This window comes from Nymphaea colorata, chromosome 8 (genome assembly GCF_008831285.2).
Source record: "Nymphaea colorata isolate Beijing-Zhang1983 chromosome 8, ASM883128v2, whole genome shotgun sequence".
Lineage (NCBI taxonomy): Eukaryota > Viridiplantae > Streptophyta > Magnoliopsida > Nymphaeales > Nymphaeaceae > Nymphaea > Nymphaea colorata.
The window spans coordinates 16,848,666-16,865,936 of NC_045145.1; the positions used below are offsets into that span (position 1 = coordinate 16,848,666).

Below are 17,271 nucleotides of genomic sequence, written 5' to 3' on the forward strand. Positions count from 1 at the left end.
GCCAATGAGCTAGTTTTCCAAGCATCAAGAGAGAGCGAGAGAGAGATCCCAGGTCACAGTTTTAAGCACCAGCACTCACGATCATGGTTATGGTTTTCAAGAGCTTGATTTCCACGTTAATCAATTATTGTCAGAACAAATGTTTACTACATTTGCTTTTCTGATTTCCAAGAACTCAAGAGTGTGTGCACAGTTTACTTCAGAGCTTCAGATATCTAACTTTATCAGTTAGTAATACCCCCAAGAAAATTTACCGAACAAAAATATACATCCTTAATACTGCCATGCAGCAGAGTTAGAAACGAAATTTACCTGGACACATGACAGCATTTCCCGATTGTGTCTTCCTCTACTCCTTGGGAAGTCACAAAAATAGAATTCACTGGGATCTTGTCCTACGGGATGAAACATCTAGAGGAAAAATTGAATACAACAAAATAACATCTACAAGAACTGGACTGCGGATCTCATTCCTAATAGTACATTAAAATTTTCAAATATAGCTCCTAGCCAATACCTGAAAAAAGGATATGCACCATAGGTAAGCAGGGATAGGTGATTCAACAAACCTGTAGCTACAGCCAGCAGTCCCAAATAAGTTGTGAGTGCCCTGCGACCTTGATATTAAGTACTTGAAAAACATAGTTGCAGCGTTAATTTCATCTACGTTGTCCCTTCAATTTCTTCACTGGAAACAGAGTTAATTTTGTATTTGGCATGTAAGAACGAGGTGCGGTTGAATGCAGCCTGGAAATAGTTGCCGGCTCATGCTCATCATTGACCTTACCATCAGCAAATGCCTTGACCTCAAATTCTCCCCGACCAAAACCTCTTGCAACCTGAAAAAAGGTCCCTCAATGAAAGATATGCATCGATCATTTGTACACTTAACAGTGGATCTCAGAATTAACTCCAATTTCAAACTAGCCAACTTGAGGACAGTGCATAAACATATCTTTAGGGTCAGATTTGTGTAGAAAACAGCATTGGTATGATGTTGTCATGTCAAGGGATTACCCTATAGGTCAAGTTTTCTAGAAGTAATCTAAACATGTAAACCTAGGTTCAAGCTGCAAATGTTGCACACAGGAAATGTGTTTGCCGAATGACAGGCAATTTTATATGAGGAACCACTGAACTCAATCACCTGCTGCCGTTACTCTTCAGTTTTTGTTCACCTAGGTTGCAAACAAGACAAGGCCAGCCTTGCCACGAGATGAACTCAATTCTAGAGTTCAAATTCTGTGACATATGTGGGCAGGATAATCCATCCCAAGCGGACCTGGGCATGGCCTGGGCAGACTGGGAGAAGATATGCTTTCTTCAAAATCAGTCGAGTAAAAATTCAAGAAGAGTCTAAAGCTAGATCCTGAAAAAGGTTTTTCCATACATGGCAGATGAAGTAACTGCTTTGACAGTTAACACACAAAACTATCAACTCCTCTTGACAAGCAAAAAATAACAACGCCTTAGATCTAATCTAGAAATCAGGATGATAGACTACGGCCATGCCGTTGATCCTAAAAATGAAGCAGAATCAGATGCTGACAACAAAGAATGGACACTGAATGCACCGTAAAATTAGGAGTTATCAGATGAAATAAAATAACTATTGTTACCACAACACCCCAGCCACAATAGCATTTGATATACAATAACCTTTTCTCCTTCTGAATAAGAGGATTTAGGGAATGAACCCAACAATGAAACAGGCTGTAGTGGAGCTCAATCTCCTCAAGAGATGCTAAAAAAGGTATTAGACATATACTTGAAAATTGAAATAGATTCATCAGTAATTCCTCTAATCCATCAACAAGATCTAAAAGAAAAGCACACCTTTAGAAGAATCCACACTTTGAGAGAGCTGCTAAGGACTCCAAGCTTAGTCTTCTTTCCGGAGGTCAAATAGTTGCACATGTAGCGATCTACTCTTAAAACAAATTTAGGCCACGACTTTGCATTTTCAGTATTGGGCTTCTCAGTCATTGTAGCCTGTCATAAGTAATGCACCAAAGGCTCAAGATACCACCATTTAGCATGTGATTGAAAAAGAAAGAAGCATCATCAGATTGAAAAGGAAGAACGCCAGTGCAGAAGAAAAGGTCAACTCATATTTGAATCTTTAAACATCTTCACAAAAATAGTAAAACATTTTTCTATGTTTTTGTAGAGATAAGATATAAGATCTTTTCATTTCTGTTTTCTTCTCAATTCTTGCTTTCGTTTAAAGAATAAAAAGAGTACATGTGCACAAGGCCAAGCTTTGTTGAGCTGTTGCAAGATTTCATAGACAACCTCTTGTTCAATTTCATCCAATCAGGACACTATTTGGAAAGTCAACCCTGGTGTGAAAATGTAAAAAAAAAAAAAATCATCTTTTTGATGTACCCTATGGTCTAAAGGCCCTTTAGGTAAAACACAGAATAACTTGTTGGAAACTTCCCAGCAAGTAGTAAACTAAATGACTGGTTAAGTGGTTATGAATGCCCGATGATCTGAATTATAGGCATTATCGGTGCAAGAATCTGTAGATTAGGAAAAGGAAATGCCTTTGAATATTACTGCTGCCTTTGTTAAGTAGATACAAGAAAATAGTACTTCATATATTTATTCAGTTAACTGACGAGAATCATATATTCTTCTCACCCCTTTCTTGCATGTCATGATATGCAGCAAAAAGAAGATAAATATCCACCAACAAAATGCAGAATAGATAAGCCAATTGATATAGAAAATGTATTTAACTGTTTCTCCAACTTTTTGTCTTAATATCATGAAATTACACGAACTGACTATCCACTCAAGATCATACCATCCACTATCCACAGTCTGGCATAAAAACAGATTGTCCATCTATATCAGACTATCCATGTACAGGCACAAACTGTGCATCTTGCATAAGTAAGAAAAAGGCTGAAGAAAAATTAAAATTTTCTTAGGAATTTTTGAGCACCCACCAAATTCAACTGGCACGTGCATTTGATGTTAGCTAGGACAAAACTACTTGACGTGAAAATGGCTGTTTATGGGCCTACAAATAAACAAGGCCTACAGATTTACTGATACTGACACCAAAGCAATTCATCCAAGATAGCTATGACTCTATGTATTATTACATGCAATATAATTGGCAAGTCACCAACCAAGTATCTCCCCCTTGCTCTAGCACCGTACCAGTGGACTAGTTACAAGCAGTCGACATATACATATTTGTGATAAAAGAATGCATTTGTTTCAGATTTTCAAATCTTATCAATTGAGCTAATTTTGGCATGTATCCTTAACGAAAAGCTCAGTACTTGGTCAAATCCTCTACATGAAAAACATACATAACAATTCAAGGGCAGGTTCCACACTCAAGAATACCTTCTTTCCAAATGGAAAAACAAATAATACAATACCCCTTTAACGCCATGAAAAATGCAACTATAATATTTAAAAACAAGATATACTGCACTCTTCTGAAACTTCCCCAAGAAAATAAGCTTGTAGACATTTCACTCACAAGTAAGCGGGATATTTCATGCTCAATTTTGGAAAACAATGTTTCTAAGGCTTCAACACGTCCAGTACCATGGCAGCAACTGCATGGCTCACTAATCATAAATGTAACACTTGGACGGACCTGCAACATAAAATCCCAAACTTCAGAGTTGCTCTGCAAATCTAAAAATAGCATTTCAAGAGGCTCATCAATTGTCTCCCTATTCCAGCACCAAGTTATGGTTGCTTTATGGAAAACGAAGCAGTAGATAGGAACAATTAAAAGGATCACAACAAGAACCAAGAAATAGTCAGACTTAAACATGAACCCTGCAAATGTCTAATGGTCTTAATCTGAAAGACCCAACAACTAAGTGGAATTAGGAACAATGCATTTTAGCGTGCAAGATAAACTATTAGGCAATTCATGTACTTAAATTGTATAAAAAATACATAAGAAATTATTTTTCCTGTACACAAGAGTAATTTTATAATTTTTCATATAACAGCATGATTATCAGATTTTATTTAGTATAGTAAAGATGTCGCTTTCTGGTGTTCCCATTCACCATGGACAAAATCAAACCTAAGTTAAAAGATTAACACATGGCAACCGCAATCAGTAACTCATGCTGTTTGTTAAGTGTATCAATCCAGAACCAAGGTTCTTATTCCAATCCCCGAACCCAATAGTTTGAGAAACAGACCCTTCGCTGCCTTGCATCATCTTTATGTGTGTCATTGTACTTCGAAAGATCTGGGCCACTTTCATCAGCTGGATAGATAAAATTAACTTTCCACTCAACATGGAGAACATTCAACTAGATCAAAGTATTATGCTCGCATCTTTTCATTGCATATGATACCCATGCTTCACAATAAGCATTGGTATCAGTATGCTGAAAGATACATACATAACACGGAAACAAGTAATAAGCAACTAGAACATAGTACCCAGAAATATAATGCTTGAGCTGTACGTGCTATAATCGATTTGTGGAAATCAATCATGTAGTACAGTGTGGATCACTAACATTAATGCCAAAGGTAACAGTATAATAATGAAGTAACAAAGATAAATACAAGGGGATGATGATTGTGGATCGCACAAATGACAACCGCTCAACAGTTCAAAAAAATCTCTATTACGATAATGTTGATCTGGCGGTCAATGTGTATGATCATTGACTCCTGATTAGATTAATATGAAAAAATTCTTTAAACGGATGGTTGTATGTCACACTTCTTCATTCTTGAAAATAAACATATTCATTATCTTTTCAAGAATCCTGAGACGCAACTAATGAGTTTCATTATCTAATATTTTTGCTGAAGTGGCCAAATCCAGCTTTAAGAATATTGTCATTTTCTTCATGCGCATCAGAAACCAGCTACAAAAGCCAGAGAATGTTTGTCCTAGCCTTAGTAACAAAACAAGTCGAGCAACAACAAAATATAAACGTCAACCAGGGGCAATGGAATTTATTTTCAAATTTCCAACAGACTGATTATATCTCCCCCTACAATGCCAATAATTGTCAGGTTCATATTTGTTCAAGGGATATCGTCAAAATCATTAATGCATTCTACAAACAGGAACCAATTTAAACAGCAGCACTATAGTATGGTGTACAGGAAAAACTGAAACTAAAGTAGCGGCATGTCTAAGGACCCATTCAGTTATCGCCTCTATATTTCTTCATCAGGATATGCATATTAATCTAAACAAAATAAAAGGAAAAACAACACCATAAGACACAAGGTGTGTACCCTTTTTCTTGTTATTTCCATTAGGCCATGTCTAGACAATTCAGAAATTTTCACCAATGACCGGTCCCTCTCAACAGCTTTCTTGATTTCCTCGTATACCAATCTTTTATTTGCTGCAATAGACAGAGGAATAATGTGGATAAGCTAAAATACCTTAAAAATTGGAAAATATATTACATATACATATAACATACCATGATTTAGTTAGAGAAATAATTCCCTGACATTAAGAGCGACATATGTACACTAACAGCTGCATTTTGGATAGAAGAATCATCTTTTCAATCACCATCTAATGTACGTATCATTTCTAAGCATGGAATCTAGGTGACCAAATATAAAACAGTTCATACAAAAACCAGAAGTACCATGAAACATAAGCCCAACTAACAAGTTTTCTCATACACATCAATTAACTGATCATCCTCTTTCCCCTAAGACAATATAGGAAGGTTTCAGTTCCTGCCCCAATGTAACATGTCATACAATCTAACATTTCAGACAGAAAATAGCCAAAATTTTCTGTTCCTTGCAAATAGGCTTCCAATAACCTCTGCTTTTTGTTCACCTCATTTTGTGATGCATGTCATCCTTTAGTGATGTATCATAGTGAAGCTCCATCCTCATTTCTGAAGTAATCCTCACATCCCCGTCAACATATATCAAGTTCAAGGACGTGCTCTAATATGTTCTGCAGAATGTCTAACTTTTCTTCTTAAAAGGTTCTCACCTTCTTTTAATTTATTCTTAATTATTCCAGCTGTGCAGTTTCCTCAAGAATCAGGGGACAAATCATCACAGATGCCCTTAAGAAACGGTATATGTTGGAAGGAGTGGACCATAAACCAACTCTAATGACAAGACCCAGGGTAACCTGTTGGCTGTTGATTCTAGCATGAATTAAACAAGAAGTTGGAGACTGGTCTTAAAGCTGCAAAATATCAGATATGGGTTTGTCAAGCAGAAGTAGGCAAGCATGAATTGGTTGTCCCATAAGTAAAAAATTGGATAATGAAAAAAAAACTCTCAACTGTACAAGTACTTTCTTATCCATGTTTTGCCAAGGATTCATTGAGGTCTTTCATAACTCGGAAAAGCTTTATCCTGACCAAGGGTCTGAGTCACATTTATAGGATCACATCATTTAGCAGTAGCAAGCCATCAAAGAAGAGAGTGATAAAAATAACAATTTAAACAGTTAAAAAGCAGAAAACATTCTGGACGGGGGAAGCTATTTCATGACAAAGTAATCACACAGTCAGCTTGGACTTCGAGCAGAGATTGCAAAGCTTACATTCATCAAGCATATCAATAAAATCAACGACAATAATGCCACCAATATCCCTGAGACGTAACTCCCTTGCAATCTGCAATACAAGGATGTTTAGATATCCTTCACCTTTCTCATGTTACACATTACTATAGCATTCCAAAGATGAAGATGCCAGCAAACTTTTATCATAGGAACAGCTCTAATGCATAAAATGAAAAGAGATCCAGATTGATAATAAATTACTGGACAAGTATGAAAAACCAAGGTAAAAATATGCCACAAAATGCAAATGGAGAATCAATACCAAAAAGCATTATGGACATGCCTCTGGCCCGCATTATGGACATGCCTCTGGCCCACATATCATGGATTCACTGAGTGTACTTAAACCTGTTTATTCATTATCAAGTTTGATACAATAGTTTGGACCGTTTTAACATGGGCATGACTACATATTGTGGTTCTCCAGTTCACATCGACCAATTAGAATCTTAAAAGCCATTCTTTTCAATGCTTTTCAATAGTTCTTTCTGTTTCATCCACCCAAAGATTTATTATTAGGCAGAGATTTACACAGCTTAAAATTTAGTTATGTCTTAATATAAGATTTTAATAATTTAATCATAATAAAGGCTTATCTAATTAAAATTAAACACATGGTTGTTCAAATAATCTAAAGGACAAAAGCACTACTCAATTGGACCTACATATTTCATACTTTTTACCCAGCAAGACAAGAAAATGTTGATTTTCACAAAATTTTTACAAATAGCAAGTCAAGCTTACTGCTCAGGACACTCAGCAGAAAGTAATAATAAATTGCCGTACAGATCGGAAGAAATCTCATTGTATTTTAATGTTACAAGTCCATGCAAACTGATAGTGTTCAACAGACCTGCCTTGCTGCAACAAGATTAACATCAAGGATAGCTTGTTGTTGTGATGTCCCATGACCAAGCATCCCGTGGCCCCCATTCACATCAATTGAAACTAAGGCCTCAGTTTGCTCAATGACTAGCGAGCCTCCATTTGGAAGTGGAACCCTGCATGGTGAAAAACGCAATAAACAGCAGACTCAGATGCACTAACGCTATAAAAAATATTTTAAATCCAGCTGCTTGACTGAAATGAATTGGTAGGAAACAGCACATACAGGCTATGCACATAGACACGTGCACATGTACATCAAAATAATAACCTCGCAGAAGGTGTACACTTTCTGCGAGTAACATCAAATTCAGTATGAAGCAGATAAAGCTACAGAATTTCTTTTTCGTTGAAGCATCTCAGAATCTTTGTAATAGCATGCAGTAGGATTCAGTGCATCAACTATACATCAATGTGTTGATGAATAGCTAAATGGACTAACAGCATTTAGAACTATCTTTTCATGTGCTTTCACCCATTATAAAACCCATTTTGTCAAAACTGTGACCACCACAAGAGACATTGAAATCAAAGCTGAAAGCAATCAGTAAATGAAATTTTAGAGGATTTAAAAGTATCATGAAAGTGAGAAGAGGTATCAGGAATTGCTTGACAGAACACAAAATTCTACATGCAGAAAAACGAAATCACCAAAAATGTTGAGATTTCCAAGGAAGAATTTTCTAGAACATGGACATAAGATTCCATAGACAATGCAGATATCAAATACTGAAACCAAAAAGTCACAATTTCATACGGAGAACTCATGATTTCAATGAAGGAAACATGATTCACACATCATAAGAATCCTAATCTTTTTAAGGGAATCCAAATCATGGGAAGCAGAATTCTGAATGGTCGGGAACAATAGTGATTGCCTGTTTATGCTCTTCCCCAACAATCACGATTCCAACCTGGAAGTGGAATATCTAATCCCCAGTAAAATCCTTTTCGTCTTGAAAGGATGTAATAATATGCATGCTAAATGACAACCAGGTCTTCAACAGCAGGAACCGCCAAAAAATTGGAGAACTATGTGTGCTCAACAATATAAAGTTATTAATCTAAAAAATTTCCATTAACAGGATATAAATGTGCCTTTATCATATGAATATGATGAACACTTTTAGGCCAAGATGAGTAACACAATATGTAGTTGAATAGCAATACAGAAGTACTATCTCCATGACCCAAAGAAAGAAATAAAAAGGATCGGTATGGAAAGCTGTACCTAAAGCGAACACAAAGGTGTCAAGCACAGGTATGGTTTCTAACCTTTTACTCAGGATATTGTTGATCTCCTCTTCAATACCATATTCATCAAATATAGGAACTTTTTTGGTATATAACTCAACTCTTCCGCACAGATCTGGAGCAACTTCTTGAAGATAACTAGCAACCTGAACAAAAAGTTCTCCCTTAAGAAGTCAAGTCTATTCAATTTTGACATGATTCAAGGAACATGAAAAACATCTCAACCATATATATGACTTTAACCAGACAAAAACCAAGTATTTGGTGATTCATAAGGACAATAGCAAAGTTACAATAGTGGACCATCAAGAGGCTGTCAAGGCCACAAATTTCATTTAAGATATGACAACCCAGGGTTGGGTTTCATGAGATAATAGATCCAGTTATTTTACTGAACATAAATTAAACTACATTCACATGAGAACAAGTCATTCTTAAAGTCTCATTTGATTTTCCGTATTAGTTTCCACAAAACAAAATTTGGTCCTCCAAGTTTGAACATGAGAAATAGAAGTCAAGAAGTACATTGTAAAATTTATGATGGCCATGAGCTTGTCTCAAGTAAGCAACTTCAAGAAGCCAGCCATAAGCAAACCAACAAATCTCAAGTTTACTTACCTCATGATATGTCCGGGGAGAATCAACAACCATGCTGCTGACCTAAGTTACCACATTCTGCAGTCAGATCAATGAAACTAAACTAAAAGAAACAACTAACAATTTAAGTGGTTCACCTTCTCATTGAAATAATCTTGCACAACAGATAATGTTTGACCGATTGCTCTGTGTAAAATGACAGGGACTGCACCATCAACCCCCTCATCAGCAGCAAGAACAGCAGCTTGTGCATGTTCAACTATATCTTTCCATGTAGAAAGCAAACCCTCCAGGTCCTTTTGCAATTCCTCCAATGAATGTCCAGCTGCAACAGTTCTTACAGTTAATCCAAAACCAGGAGGCTGCAGTGTTTTAGCAATGAGTTTCAACCGTGTCCTTTCAAGTCCTGATATCTTCTTTGAAACCCCAATTCTTGCACAACGAGTGCTCAACACCTGCAACAGAGGTTATACCTTCAGAACAAAAATAGCTCCTAACATTTGTAAAGAAAGCATGCAGTAAGTGAGTCAGTGAGTGACAGAGAGAGAAAGCAAGAGAGTTTTCCTATTAGGTCTACATATAACAACAGATTGATCCAGAAAAAAACATCCAGAACACCTAAACCTATTATTATCTGACAAACTTATATCTGGAGTAGATTTCATCACCAAAAGGACAGAAGAAACCATCATAGAGATTTTTTCAAATCCATCAGTGCTGGTACATAACCCAGAATTTCACCATCTACTGCACCATTCTAGTTCTTGAAGACTACGCATTATGTGGTACCTTTTTGTTGAACAAATAAAAGAAAAAAAATTATTACAGGAATAACTAAGGACCATGTGACAATTTATGCCTGTTCATCGGCTTCATCTTCATCCCTTGCATGTGTGAAGTCATAGGCTTGTTAGTAATTTAGTATGCCAAACATAATCAAATCAACTGAGCCATCCCCATGTTCTGCAAGTAACAAGACAGTAGTGGTGATTTATCAGAACCATTTTTTCTTTACAATCATGCATGAAATATAAACCACCTGCAAATTGTCAATTGCAAATTTGCAATTGTAGGTTTACATCATCATATACTTTCGATCCTGATATTTAGTGTGTATCATCCCCTCCACTAACCAAATCAGAGTACACAAAATTTCTTTGGTCTAACAAGCTAGTACATTATTCCAAGTAATTAACACATTTCAAACATTTATTTTGAATTTGAAAAACCACTTCATTAGTAATAATGTCCTCAAACAGAACTTGACTTGTATAATGCCTTTTTACTAATTAGTATCCAGTTAACAAATGCTATAAATAATTGGGAACAGAATGCGCTCTCAAAACGCTTATACTAGCTAAACTAATGATGTACAAGTTCAAGATAATGTGCCCGCAAGTGTTAACCAAAACTTACCCAGAATCTGCTTCTTAAGTTTGGATAAGCAGATAGAGCAGGACCTTTCGTACCAAGCTCCTCTTTGATAACTTGCACAATCACTTTGGTGCCTTTCTGAACATTCCTCCACTTATTAGAAGCAAAATTGTCATTCAATGGATTCATTACCTTAGCTGGTGCAGCATGATGAGACTGTGTAACCTCATCACAATTATGTGATGCTAGAACTGGAAGTTCACTAGCGAGTTCAGTCTCTACATGCTGAACATTCCCCCCAAAACAGTCTTCCAATTCAGGCTCGCCAAGGGATCCACCAGTCCAAGTATCTGTACCTGCAATTCTTTTCCACTTCAAGGAGTCTGAAGTCTCAAGCTCATCTTCTTCATCTTCCTGCTCCTCAGGATCTTCATGCAGCAAAGAGCCATGCTGAAGCTCCATCTCTGAGAAATCATCTACACCATCAAAAGAACACAAATAAAAAACTTAGCATTTCCTATACACCTATTTACTTAAAACTTTGCATCTGCAGTGGCATAAGTTGCACGACTATTACCTTCAGTCCCTTTATCTGTACAACGGAATGGAGGGTAGACATATGGCTCCCTGCTTAGCTTTATTTCCATAAGTGAAGGTCGGGAAGTACCAATATCCACAAAAGCACCACCCATATGGGGAACAAGTTTTGTAACCACACCAAGATAAACACTACCACACTGTACATTATTTTTTACTGGTTCTAGTAACAATTCAACCAGTTTTTCATCTTCTAAAATGGCTACTCTTTGCATAGTACAAATGGAAGAATTGATCAATATAACAGTATTGACAAACTGCACAATCTGAGTTGGTTTACTTTCTTTTCTAACTGCCTCTTTTTCTGTATTGCCAGCCACTCCATCATCAGGAAACTCAAGGAGGTCACATTCTCCAGAGACTTGATCAGTTACTTTATCACCCACTAAATCACGAAACACAGCAGGGAGCTGAATGAACCATGGCTCCTCAACAAACAGACCATCCACAAAAGAATATTTATCCAACCTTCTTTCTGAATGAATACTGTCACCTGACCCTTCATTATCAGTGGTGTATGCCTTGTTCAAATCAGGAATATAATCTGAACATGCATGCCATTCTTCACCATCAAACTTAAGACTTTCCAAAATGCTCCAACTACCTGTCAAACGACTGGAACCATTTAAATGTTCAGACCTGTACAGACAAGAAAGATCTATGATATACTTTGAATGCTTGGTTAAATTACCTGTACTTGGCAAAAGAGATTGATCCAATTCTGTGGGCAACTGAATATCATCGAGTTCCCTGAGCCATGATCCCCACATAAGAGCTGGAAACCTGTCACTTCTAGCTTCCATCCAAGAGTCATTAACCATGATCTTGCCATGTGTGGCACTGCAGTGTTGCGGTACAGACAAGGAAAACTCAGGTCCTGGTTTCCAAACAACATCAGAAAAGTTGGATTTTGCTTCTTTGGTGAAATAACTGTATCTCAAGTTTAGACCACAAGGAACCTGCAAGAATGTGCAATCAAATGAAACAGAAAACCACAATCAGAAAGCATATGAGTTGCATGAGAAATACCATGCCCTTATAAAACCATGTATCTTGGAAAGCTTTTGGGATACATGCAATATTAGAACGGTCATCTTGCTATTTTAGTTTTTAAGGATCGGCCAGGATCTCACAGCATGATATTATTCAGGCAAAAGAAAAGAATGAGAAATATACATGCTTGTGACTCAGAAAAATATGAGTACATTACCGCATGAACGAACAAATATTTTACGGCATGATTGCTAAACATAATTAATGCAATAGCTGGCATAAAATCAATTTTGGAGATACGCAATACATCCATGTGTATGAGTATACTGTGTATTTGGCATTGACAAATTTATGGGCATGCGAGCCTAAAGGTTAAATGTGCCTTATACAGCTTATGTCACTTTGCATAACCAATTTCCAGTGGACTTTGCTTTGAGATCGTTAAAACAATACTGGATATGCCATTTGTTCAACTGTAAACAAGCAACACTCAGTAACTCATGGAACATATCTCGCTTGCACCTCTATTTCCATCATCCACAAGCAGGGTTGATCTTCACAAGGAGACATTGCAATAGCCAATTTCGGATCCCAGCTGCCTAAGGCTAAACAATCACCAGATACATACAAAAGATGGCCTTCAGATACATAAGCCTCTATGCTCCATAGTACTTTACAGAGTCCATACCCTGCACCATCACTACCTAGAACATCAATTCACATAAAAAATGTTCAGCACTCTAGAATACTAAGCTTTAGGACATCAAAGAACATTAATTTGCAACACTTCCATAAAATATGGCATTACATTAGACCAGATCCCATAGACATCATGCATAATAAACAAATCAAACACGAAACACAAATCATACCCAATGCATAAATGTCAATTTTTTTACCAAAAATACTTTAAAAAAAAACTGCATCAAATTCTAGGAACTGGGTCAGTGATACAGAAGGCGAAGCGACTAAGGGACAAGTTAAATTCTGTAATCTCAGAGTAGTCAAGAAATAGTAGCGACAAGAAAACATGTCTGTGTGTGTGAGAGAGGAATTTGTGAACCATGAAACCACATTGCAGCACAGAATCTTGTTTGCATGGGTATGACCACCAGATATCGGATCAGCTCATATAAGTGTTTAAAATGATTAACATATCGTCATTAGTAGGAATGTAGTATTAATCACCTTGAACACATCACATAACTCAAACACCAGATGGGAAAAGCAAATTATCCACGATTCACAAATATGAAGCAGTACAATATAACCCTAAATTCTAAAAATTGTACTGCAACAGTAACACATTAGTAGAATCTAAGGATTCTTTTCTTTACTGGTTAGATTTATGTAAGTAAAGAGAGTACCACCATCAGAAATGGTGATCCAATACCAAAGAATGCTTTCACATGTATTCATATATGTGCATGCATTGAATAAACGAGTAGAACTTATTGAGAAAGGATAACTTGGTGTGGTGAGCATAAACAGCGAAAAGGAACTGTTAGTACCCACACATTATAATAATATATCAACTGATACGATTTATAAGCAGGTAGAATATTCTGAGAAAGGATGACTTGATGTGGTGGGTGTATGTAGAGGCAGGGTGAGAAAAGGAATTGTTGGTCCCAAGCATTATTGTAAAATACTAACTGGCTTACCATTTTCTTTGCATAAAATTTCACGGAACTCCAACTATGTCGAAAAATTACTAGTAAATTAATTTTATGGTTTTACACAGGATATTTAAATCCTTTCTGATTAGATGGATAAAAAAGAACGTGTTTGAAGATGGTCATTGCACTTTCGAAGAATGCAAGTACAAAAACGGTAAACATAAAGAGAAACAAGAAGAAAAGAAAAAAGTCACTCCCACTTGCATAAGGAATGCAATCACAAGCAAAAGATACCAAGTCTCAAAAGACACCAAGTCTCAAATGGAAGACAATTTTTCTTTCAACCATCGAAAGTTCCATTCATTAAGCAGTTTTTCATTAAACAGTAGTCCAATTGGAAATCCAGACAAATCAAATTAAGTTCATATGGTCAGTAGGCAATTGAGTAATCTACTGTTTAATGAGGTGGGAGGAATGAAGATTAGATATTAAAATTTGACCTAAGCATCAAGTCTTCAGTATTTACAACACAAACCTGTGCATAGAAGTTGAGAATCACGAAAAAACATAGTTTGACGCTTTGAGCTCAAGAATGTGTTACCTTTTCGTGCTAATGTCAAGGGAGCCCTAAAATAATGCTGAACAGTCTCTTTACAGAAAGAGGTTTTAGGAAAATTCTGCAAGGGTCCTCGATGGTACCAATACCTGCCAAATAAGAAGAAACTTTCAGACCCAGTTTTTTTATATTTTCCATATTCTTACCTCTTCTTCGGTTGGTTATGGCCAAGGTTTTCATAGTCTTATACAATGAAAATGCTGGTTCCGAGCATAACTTTAAAAAACTACTGATCATGGCAATCCTTTGAATGGGAATCCTCCACTTTACATATTGCATCCGGCCTACTGCAGTTGCAATTCTATACAATGTAGGGACATCAGGGAGCTCGAGCATAGGGTATAGGAAGTCTGATTCACGACTATGATTTTGGCAAGAAAAAAAAAATCCACATGCATGTAAGTGGACTAAATCCTCGGTTGTACATGTAAACATCAACTTCTTTTAATTGGTCAAAGGTTAAAAAAAAAAAGTAAAAACAAAGCTCCTGACATTTAGTTAATGTCTTTCATGCACATTAACTTTCGAACAACTCAACCCAGTCCCACTCTGCAAACTAAGAAAACAAAAATGTATGAACCAGATAGACGCATAAACAGATATCATTTCAAATGGAAGCAGTAATTTCGTTATGTCAACAGAAAATGTTTGACAGAACTCATGCCATGCATCTCCTGGGTTTTCTTTCATCATTTTCATATTTAAAGTTCGTGTGTAAGACCTTAAACATCACCCTTGCTCGTGTTTGCATTACATTTGCTAGAATTACCAGACGCCTTCTGCGTTCCATGTTGAAATCATCAACTGGAACATCGTTGGTACAGACAAACCACACGAGTGGAAATTATAGTAATCTTCTTAATCCACCGAAAAATAAAAATCACATAGACCTATTGAACAACAGCCTGTACTAACTAAAAATCTTGTTCTCTCACAAGCACCCCATTCTCATCAAACAAGAACTGCTACATATTCATGCCAACCCCTTCATCGTACATTTCGCTACAATGCATAAAATAAAGCAAAATATCAATCACCCGAAAGCTAACGAAACAATAGAACACTCAAACGAAAGAATTAAGGAACTCACGGAGAGGAGGAGTTCGGCAACGAAAACCTCCCCCAGCACCAAAGGCTCGCTCGCCGAGGGATGCACCCCAGAGCAAAGCGGGGAGGGAAAGCTTCAATAACCTCCATGGATGTGCAGTCATAGCAAACTGCCTAACAGGCAGAGGAACTCACCCGCCGAGCCCATGAATCCCGTTAAACGACGCCAAGGAAGAACCGAGAATCGGAAGGAAATGGGGCTCAATAATCAGGAAAACTAAGGCACAGAAAATCCAAGAACAGCACAAGAAGAGAGCGTGCGAAAGAGAGAGCGTGGGGGAAGGATAGGACGATATCCAGGAACGATTTCCGGGGGGGGATTTTAGCGCGTTTTCTCATGTTTATCTTTGTTGAGCTTTTAAGACATGAGAGAGGCACCTACAGTTGCCAGATTAACGAGCCGTTTGGACCGTACATCAGGGTCCTGGGTCCGAACGAGTGAGGGATGGGTCGGACCCTGTGAACAATACGGATCGACCGGATCCAAATATTCAGTAGTGCATGACTGTATTCCCTTTCAAGATCCAAGATCCAGATGTGATTTGGACCTCGGGATGACGTTTAAGGTCCTCCTAAGGTATCATACCTTGTCCTGTTTGGATCCAATAAACAGGCCTTGATACACACTCACTTTCCAAGTGGGATGATTTGGATCACTATCAAAATTCAAAGACAACAGGCTTTTACGAGTCATTTAAATTGGTTGGTATTCCAAATTAACCTTTGTTTTATTCAGTTGTTTAGAAAAATCAAGAGCAAAACCTTAAAGTGCGCCGATTTGGACGTTGCAATTTAGACCACCTTTTCCTACTGCGATTAAAACGAGTAAGCGACCTAGGCTTTACACCAACATGAATGAACTGATGATGTAGACAAATTATATGTAAACTTTCTTCGTTTCCTGAGACTGATAGTTTTGATTTCCCAAAACCATGCAGTTTTCTCAAAAACTTTAATGTGGTTATTTCTTCTCCTGTTTGAAAATGGCAGTCATTTGAAGAAGTATTGTGTTGTCACGTTAATTTGTTTCCCCAAAGTATTGCACTTCTATTTGGATGTGAAACCATTGTATAAGTGATGGTTTGTCGTTTGATGCACACATTTAGGTAATGTTGTCAAAAGGGGATGAATCCAGCCGAGACAGTCAGCCATTCATGAGGTGAATAAGCTTAAGCTTTGCTTTGAAGTTTGTGAACGCAACCGGAAGTGGAGCTAACAATTTTTCATTATTATAATGAAAAACTATAGTTTTGAAGTTTTGATAAAAATTAAAATATATTTTTTTTTGCCTCATACCATTTTTTTGGTAAAGTGAATACTAATGACAAGTTAGCCCTCACTTTTTTTTTTAGTATGGTTAATGTTAATGAGATACAATTTTTGGTCAAGTGAATACTAATGACTTACAATTGTAATTAGTCATGACCTTTTTGGTATAGTGAGTATTAATAACATACAATTGTCATTAGTCATAGCGAAAAGGCTCTTCACTTGCCGGTTTGTTTTTTTTAGTTAAAAATTGTTAAAAAATGCTCTGTCCTTGATGTGCATGCTAGCATGGACCGTATCTTCTTAAGATTTTCAAGAAAAAATCAATGTTGAAAAAAGTGGACCTAGAAAGGGTTGACTTTTTGGTGAAAGATTTTTTTCCAAATTCAATG

The 17,271-nt window shown here is 36.9% G+C and overlaps 1 protein-coding gene across 4 annotated transcripts; it reads right to left on the reverse strand.

Moving 5' to 3' along the window:
* Window positions 1–169: 169 nt before the first annotated feature.
* On the reverse strand, window positions 170–15,928 carry LOC116258760 (ribonuclease E/G-like protein, chloroplastic). Of its 4 annotated transcripts, none has more exons than XM_031636131.2 (15): window positions 15,594–15,928; window positions 14,489–14,592; window positions 12,791–12,957; window positions 11,967–12,234; window positions 11,256–11,879; window positions 10,721–11,154; window positions 9,442–9,759; window positions 9,326–9,367; window positions 8,729–8,853; window positions 7,422–7,569; window positions 6,548–6,620; window positions 5,254–5,366; window positions 3,506–3,625; window positions 1,837–1,992; window positions 170–839 (listed from the first exon to the last, which is right to left on the reverse strand). In XM_031636131.2, the coding sequence occupies exons 1-15, from the start codon at window positions 15,698–15,700 to the stop codon at window positions 660–662; spliced, it is 2,979 nt and encodes a 992-aa protein (XP_031491991.1). In that variant the 5' UTR covers window positions 15,701–15,928; the 3' UTR covers window positions 170–659. The 4 variants fall into 4 exon arrangements, with proteins under 4 accessions (XP_031491991.1, XP_031491990.1, XP_031491992.1 ...); XM_031636130.2 differs by having other exon boundaries at window positions 171–839; window positions 12,791–12,972; XM_031636132.2 differs by lacking the exon at window positions 15,594–15,928 and having other exon boundaries at window positions 173–839; window positions 12,791–12,968.
* Between the last annotated feature and the right edge of the window lie 1,343 nt (window positions 15,929–17,271).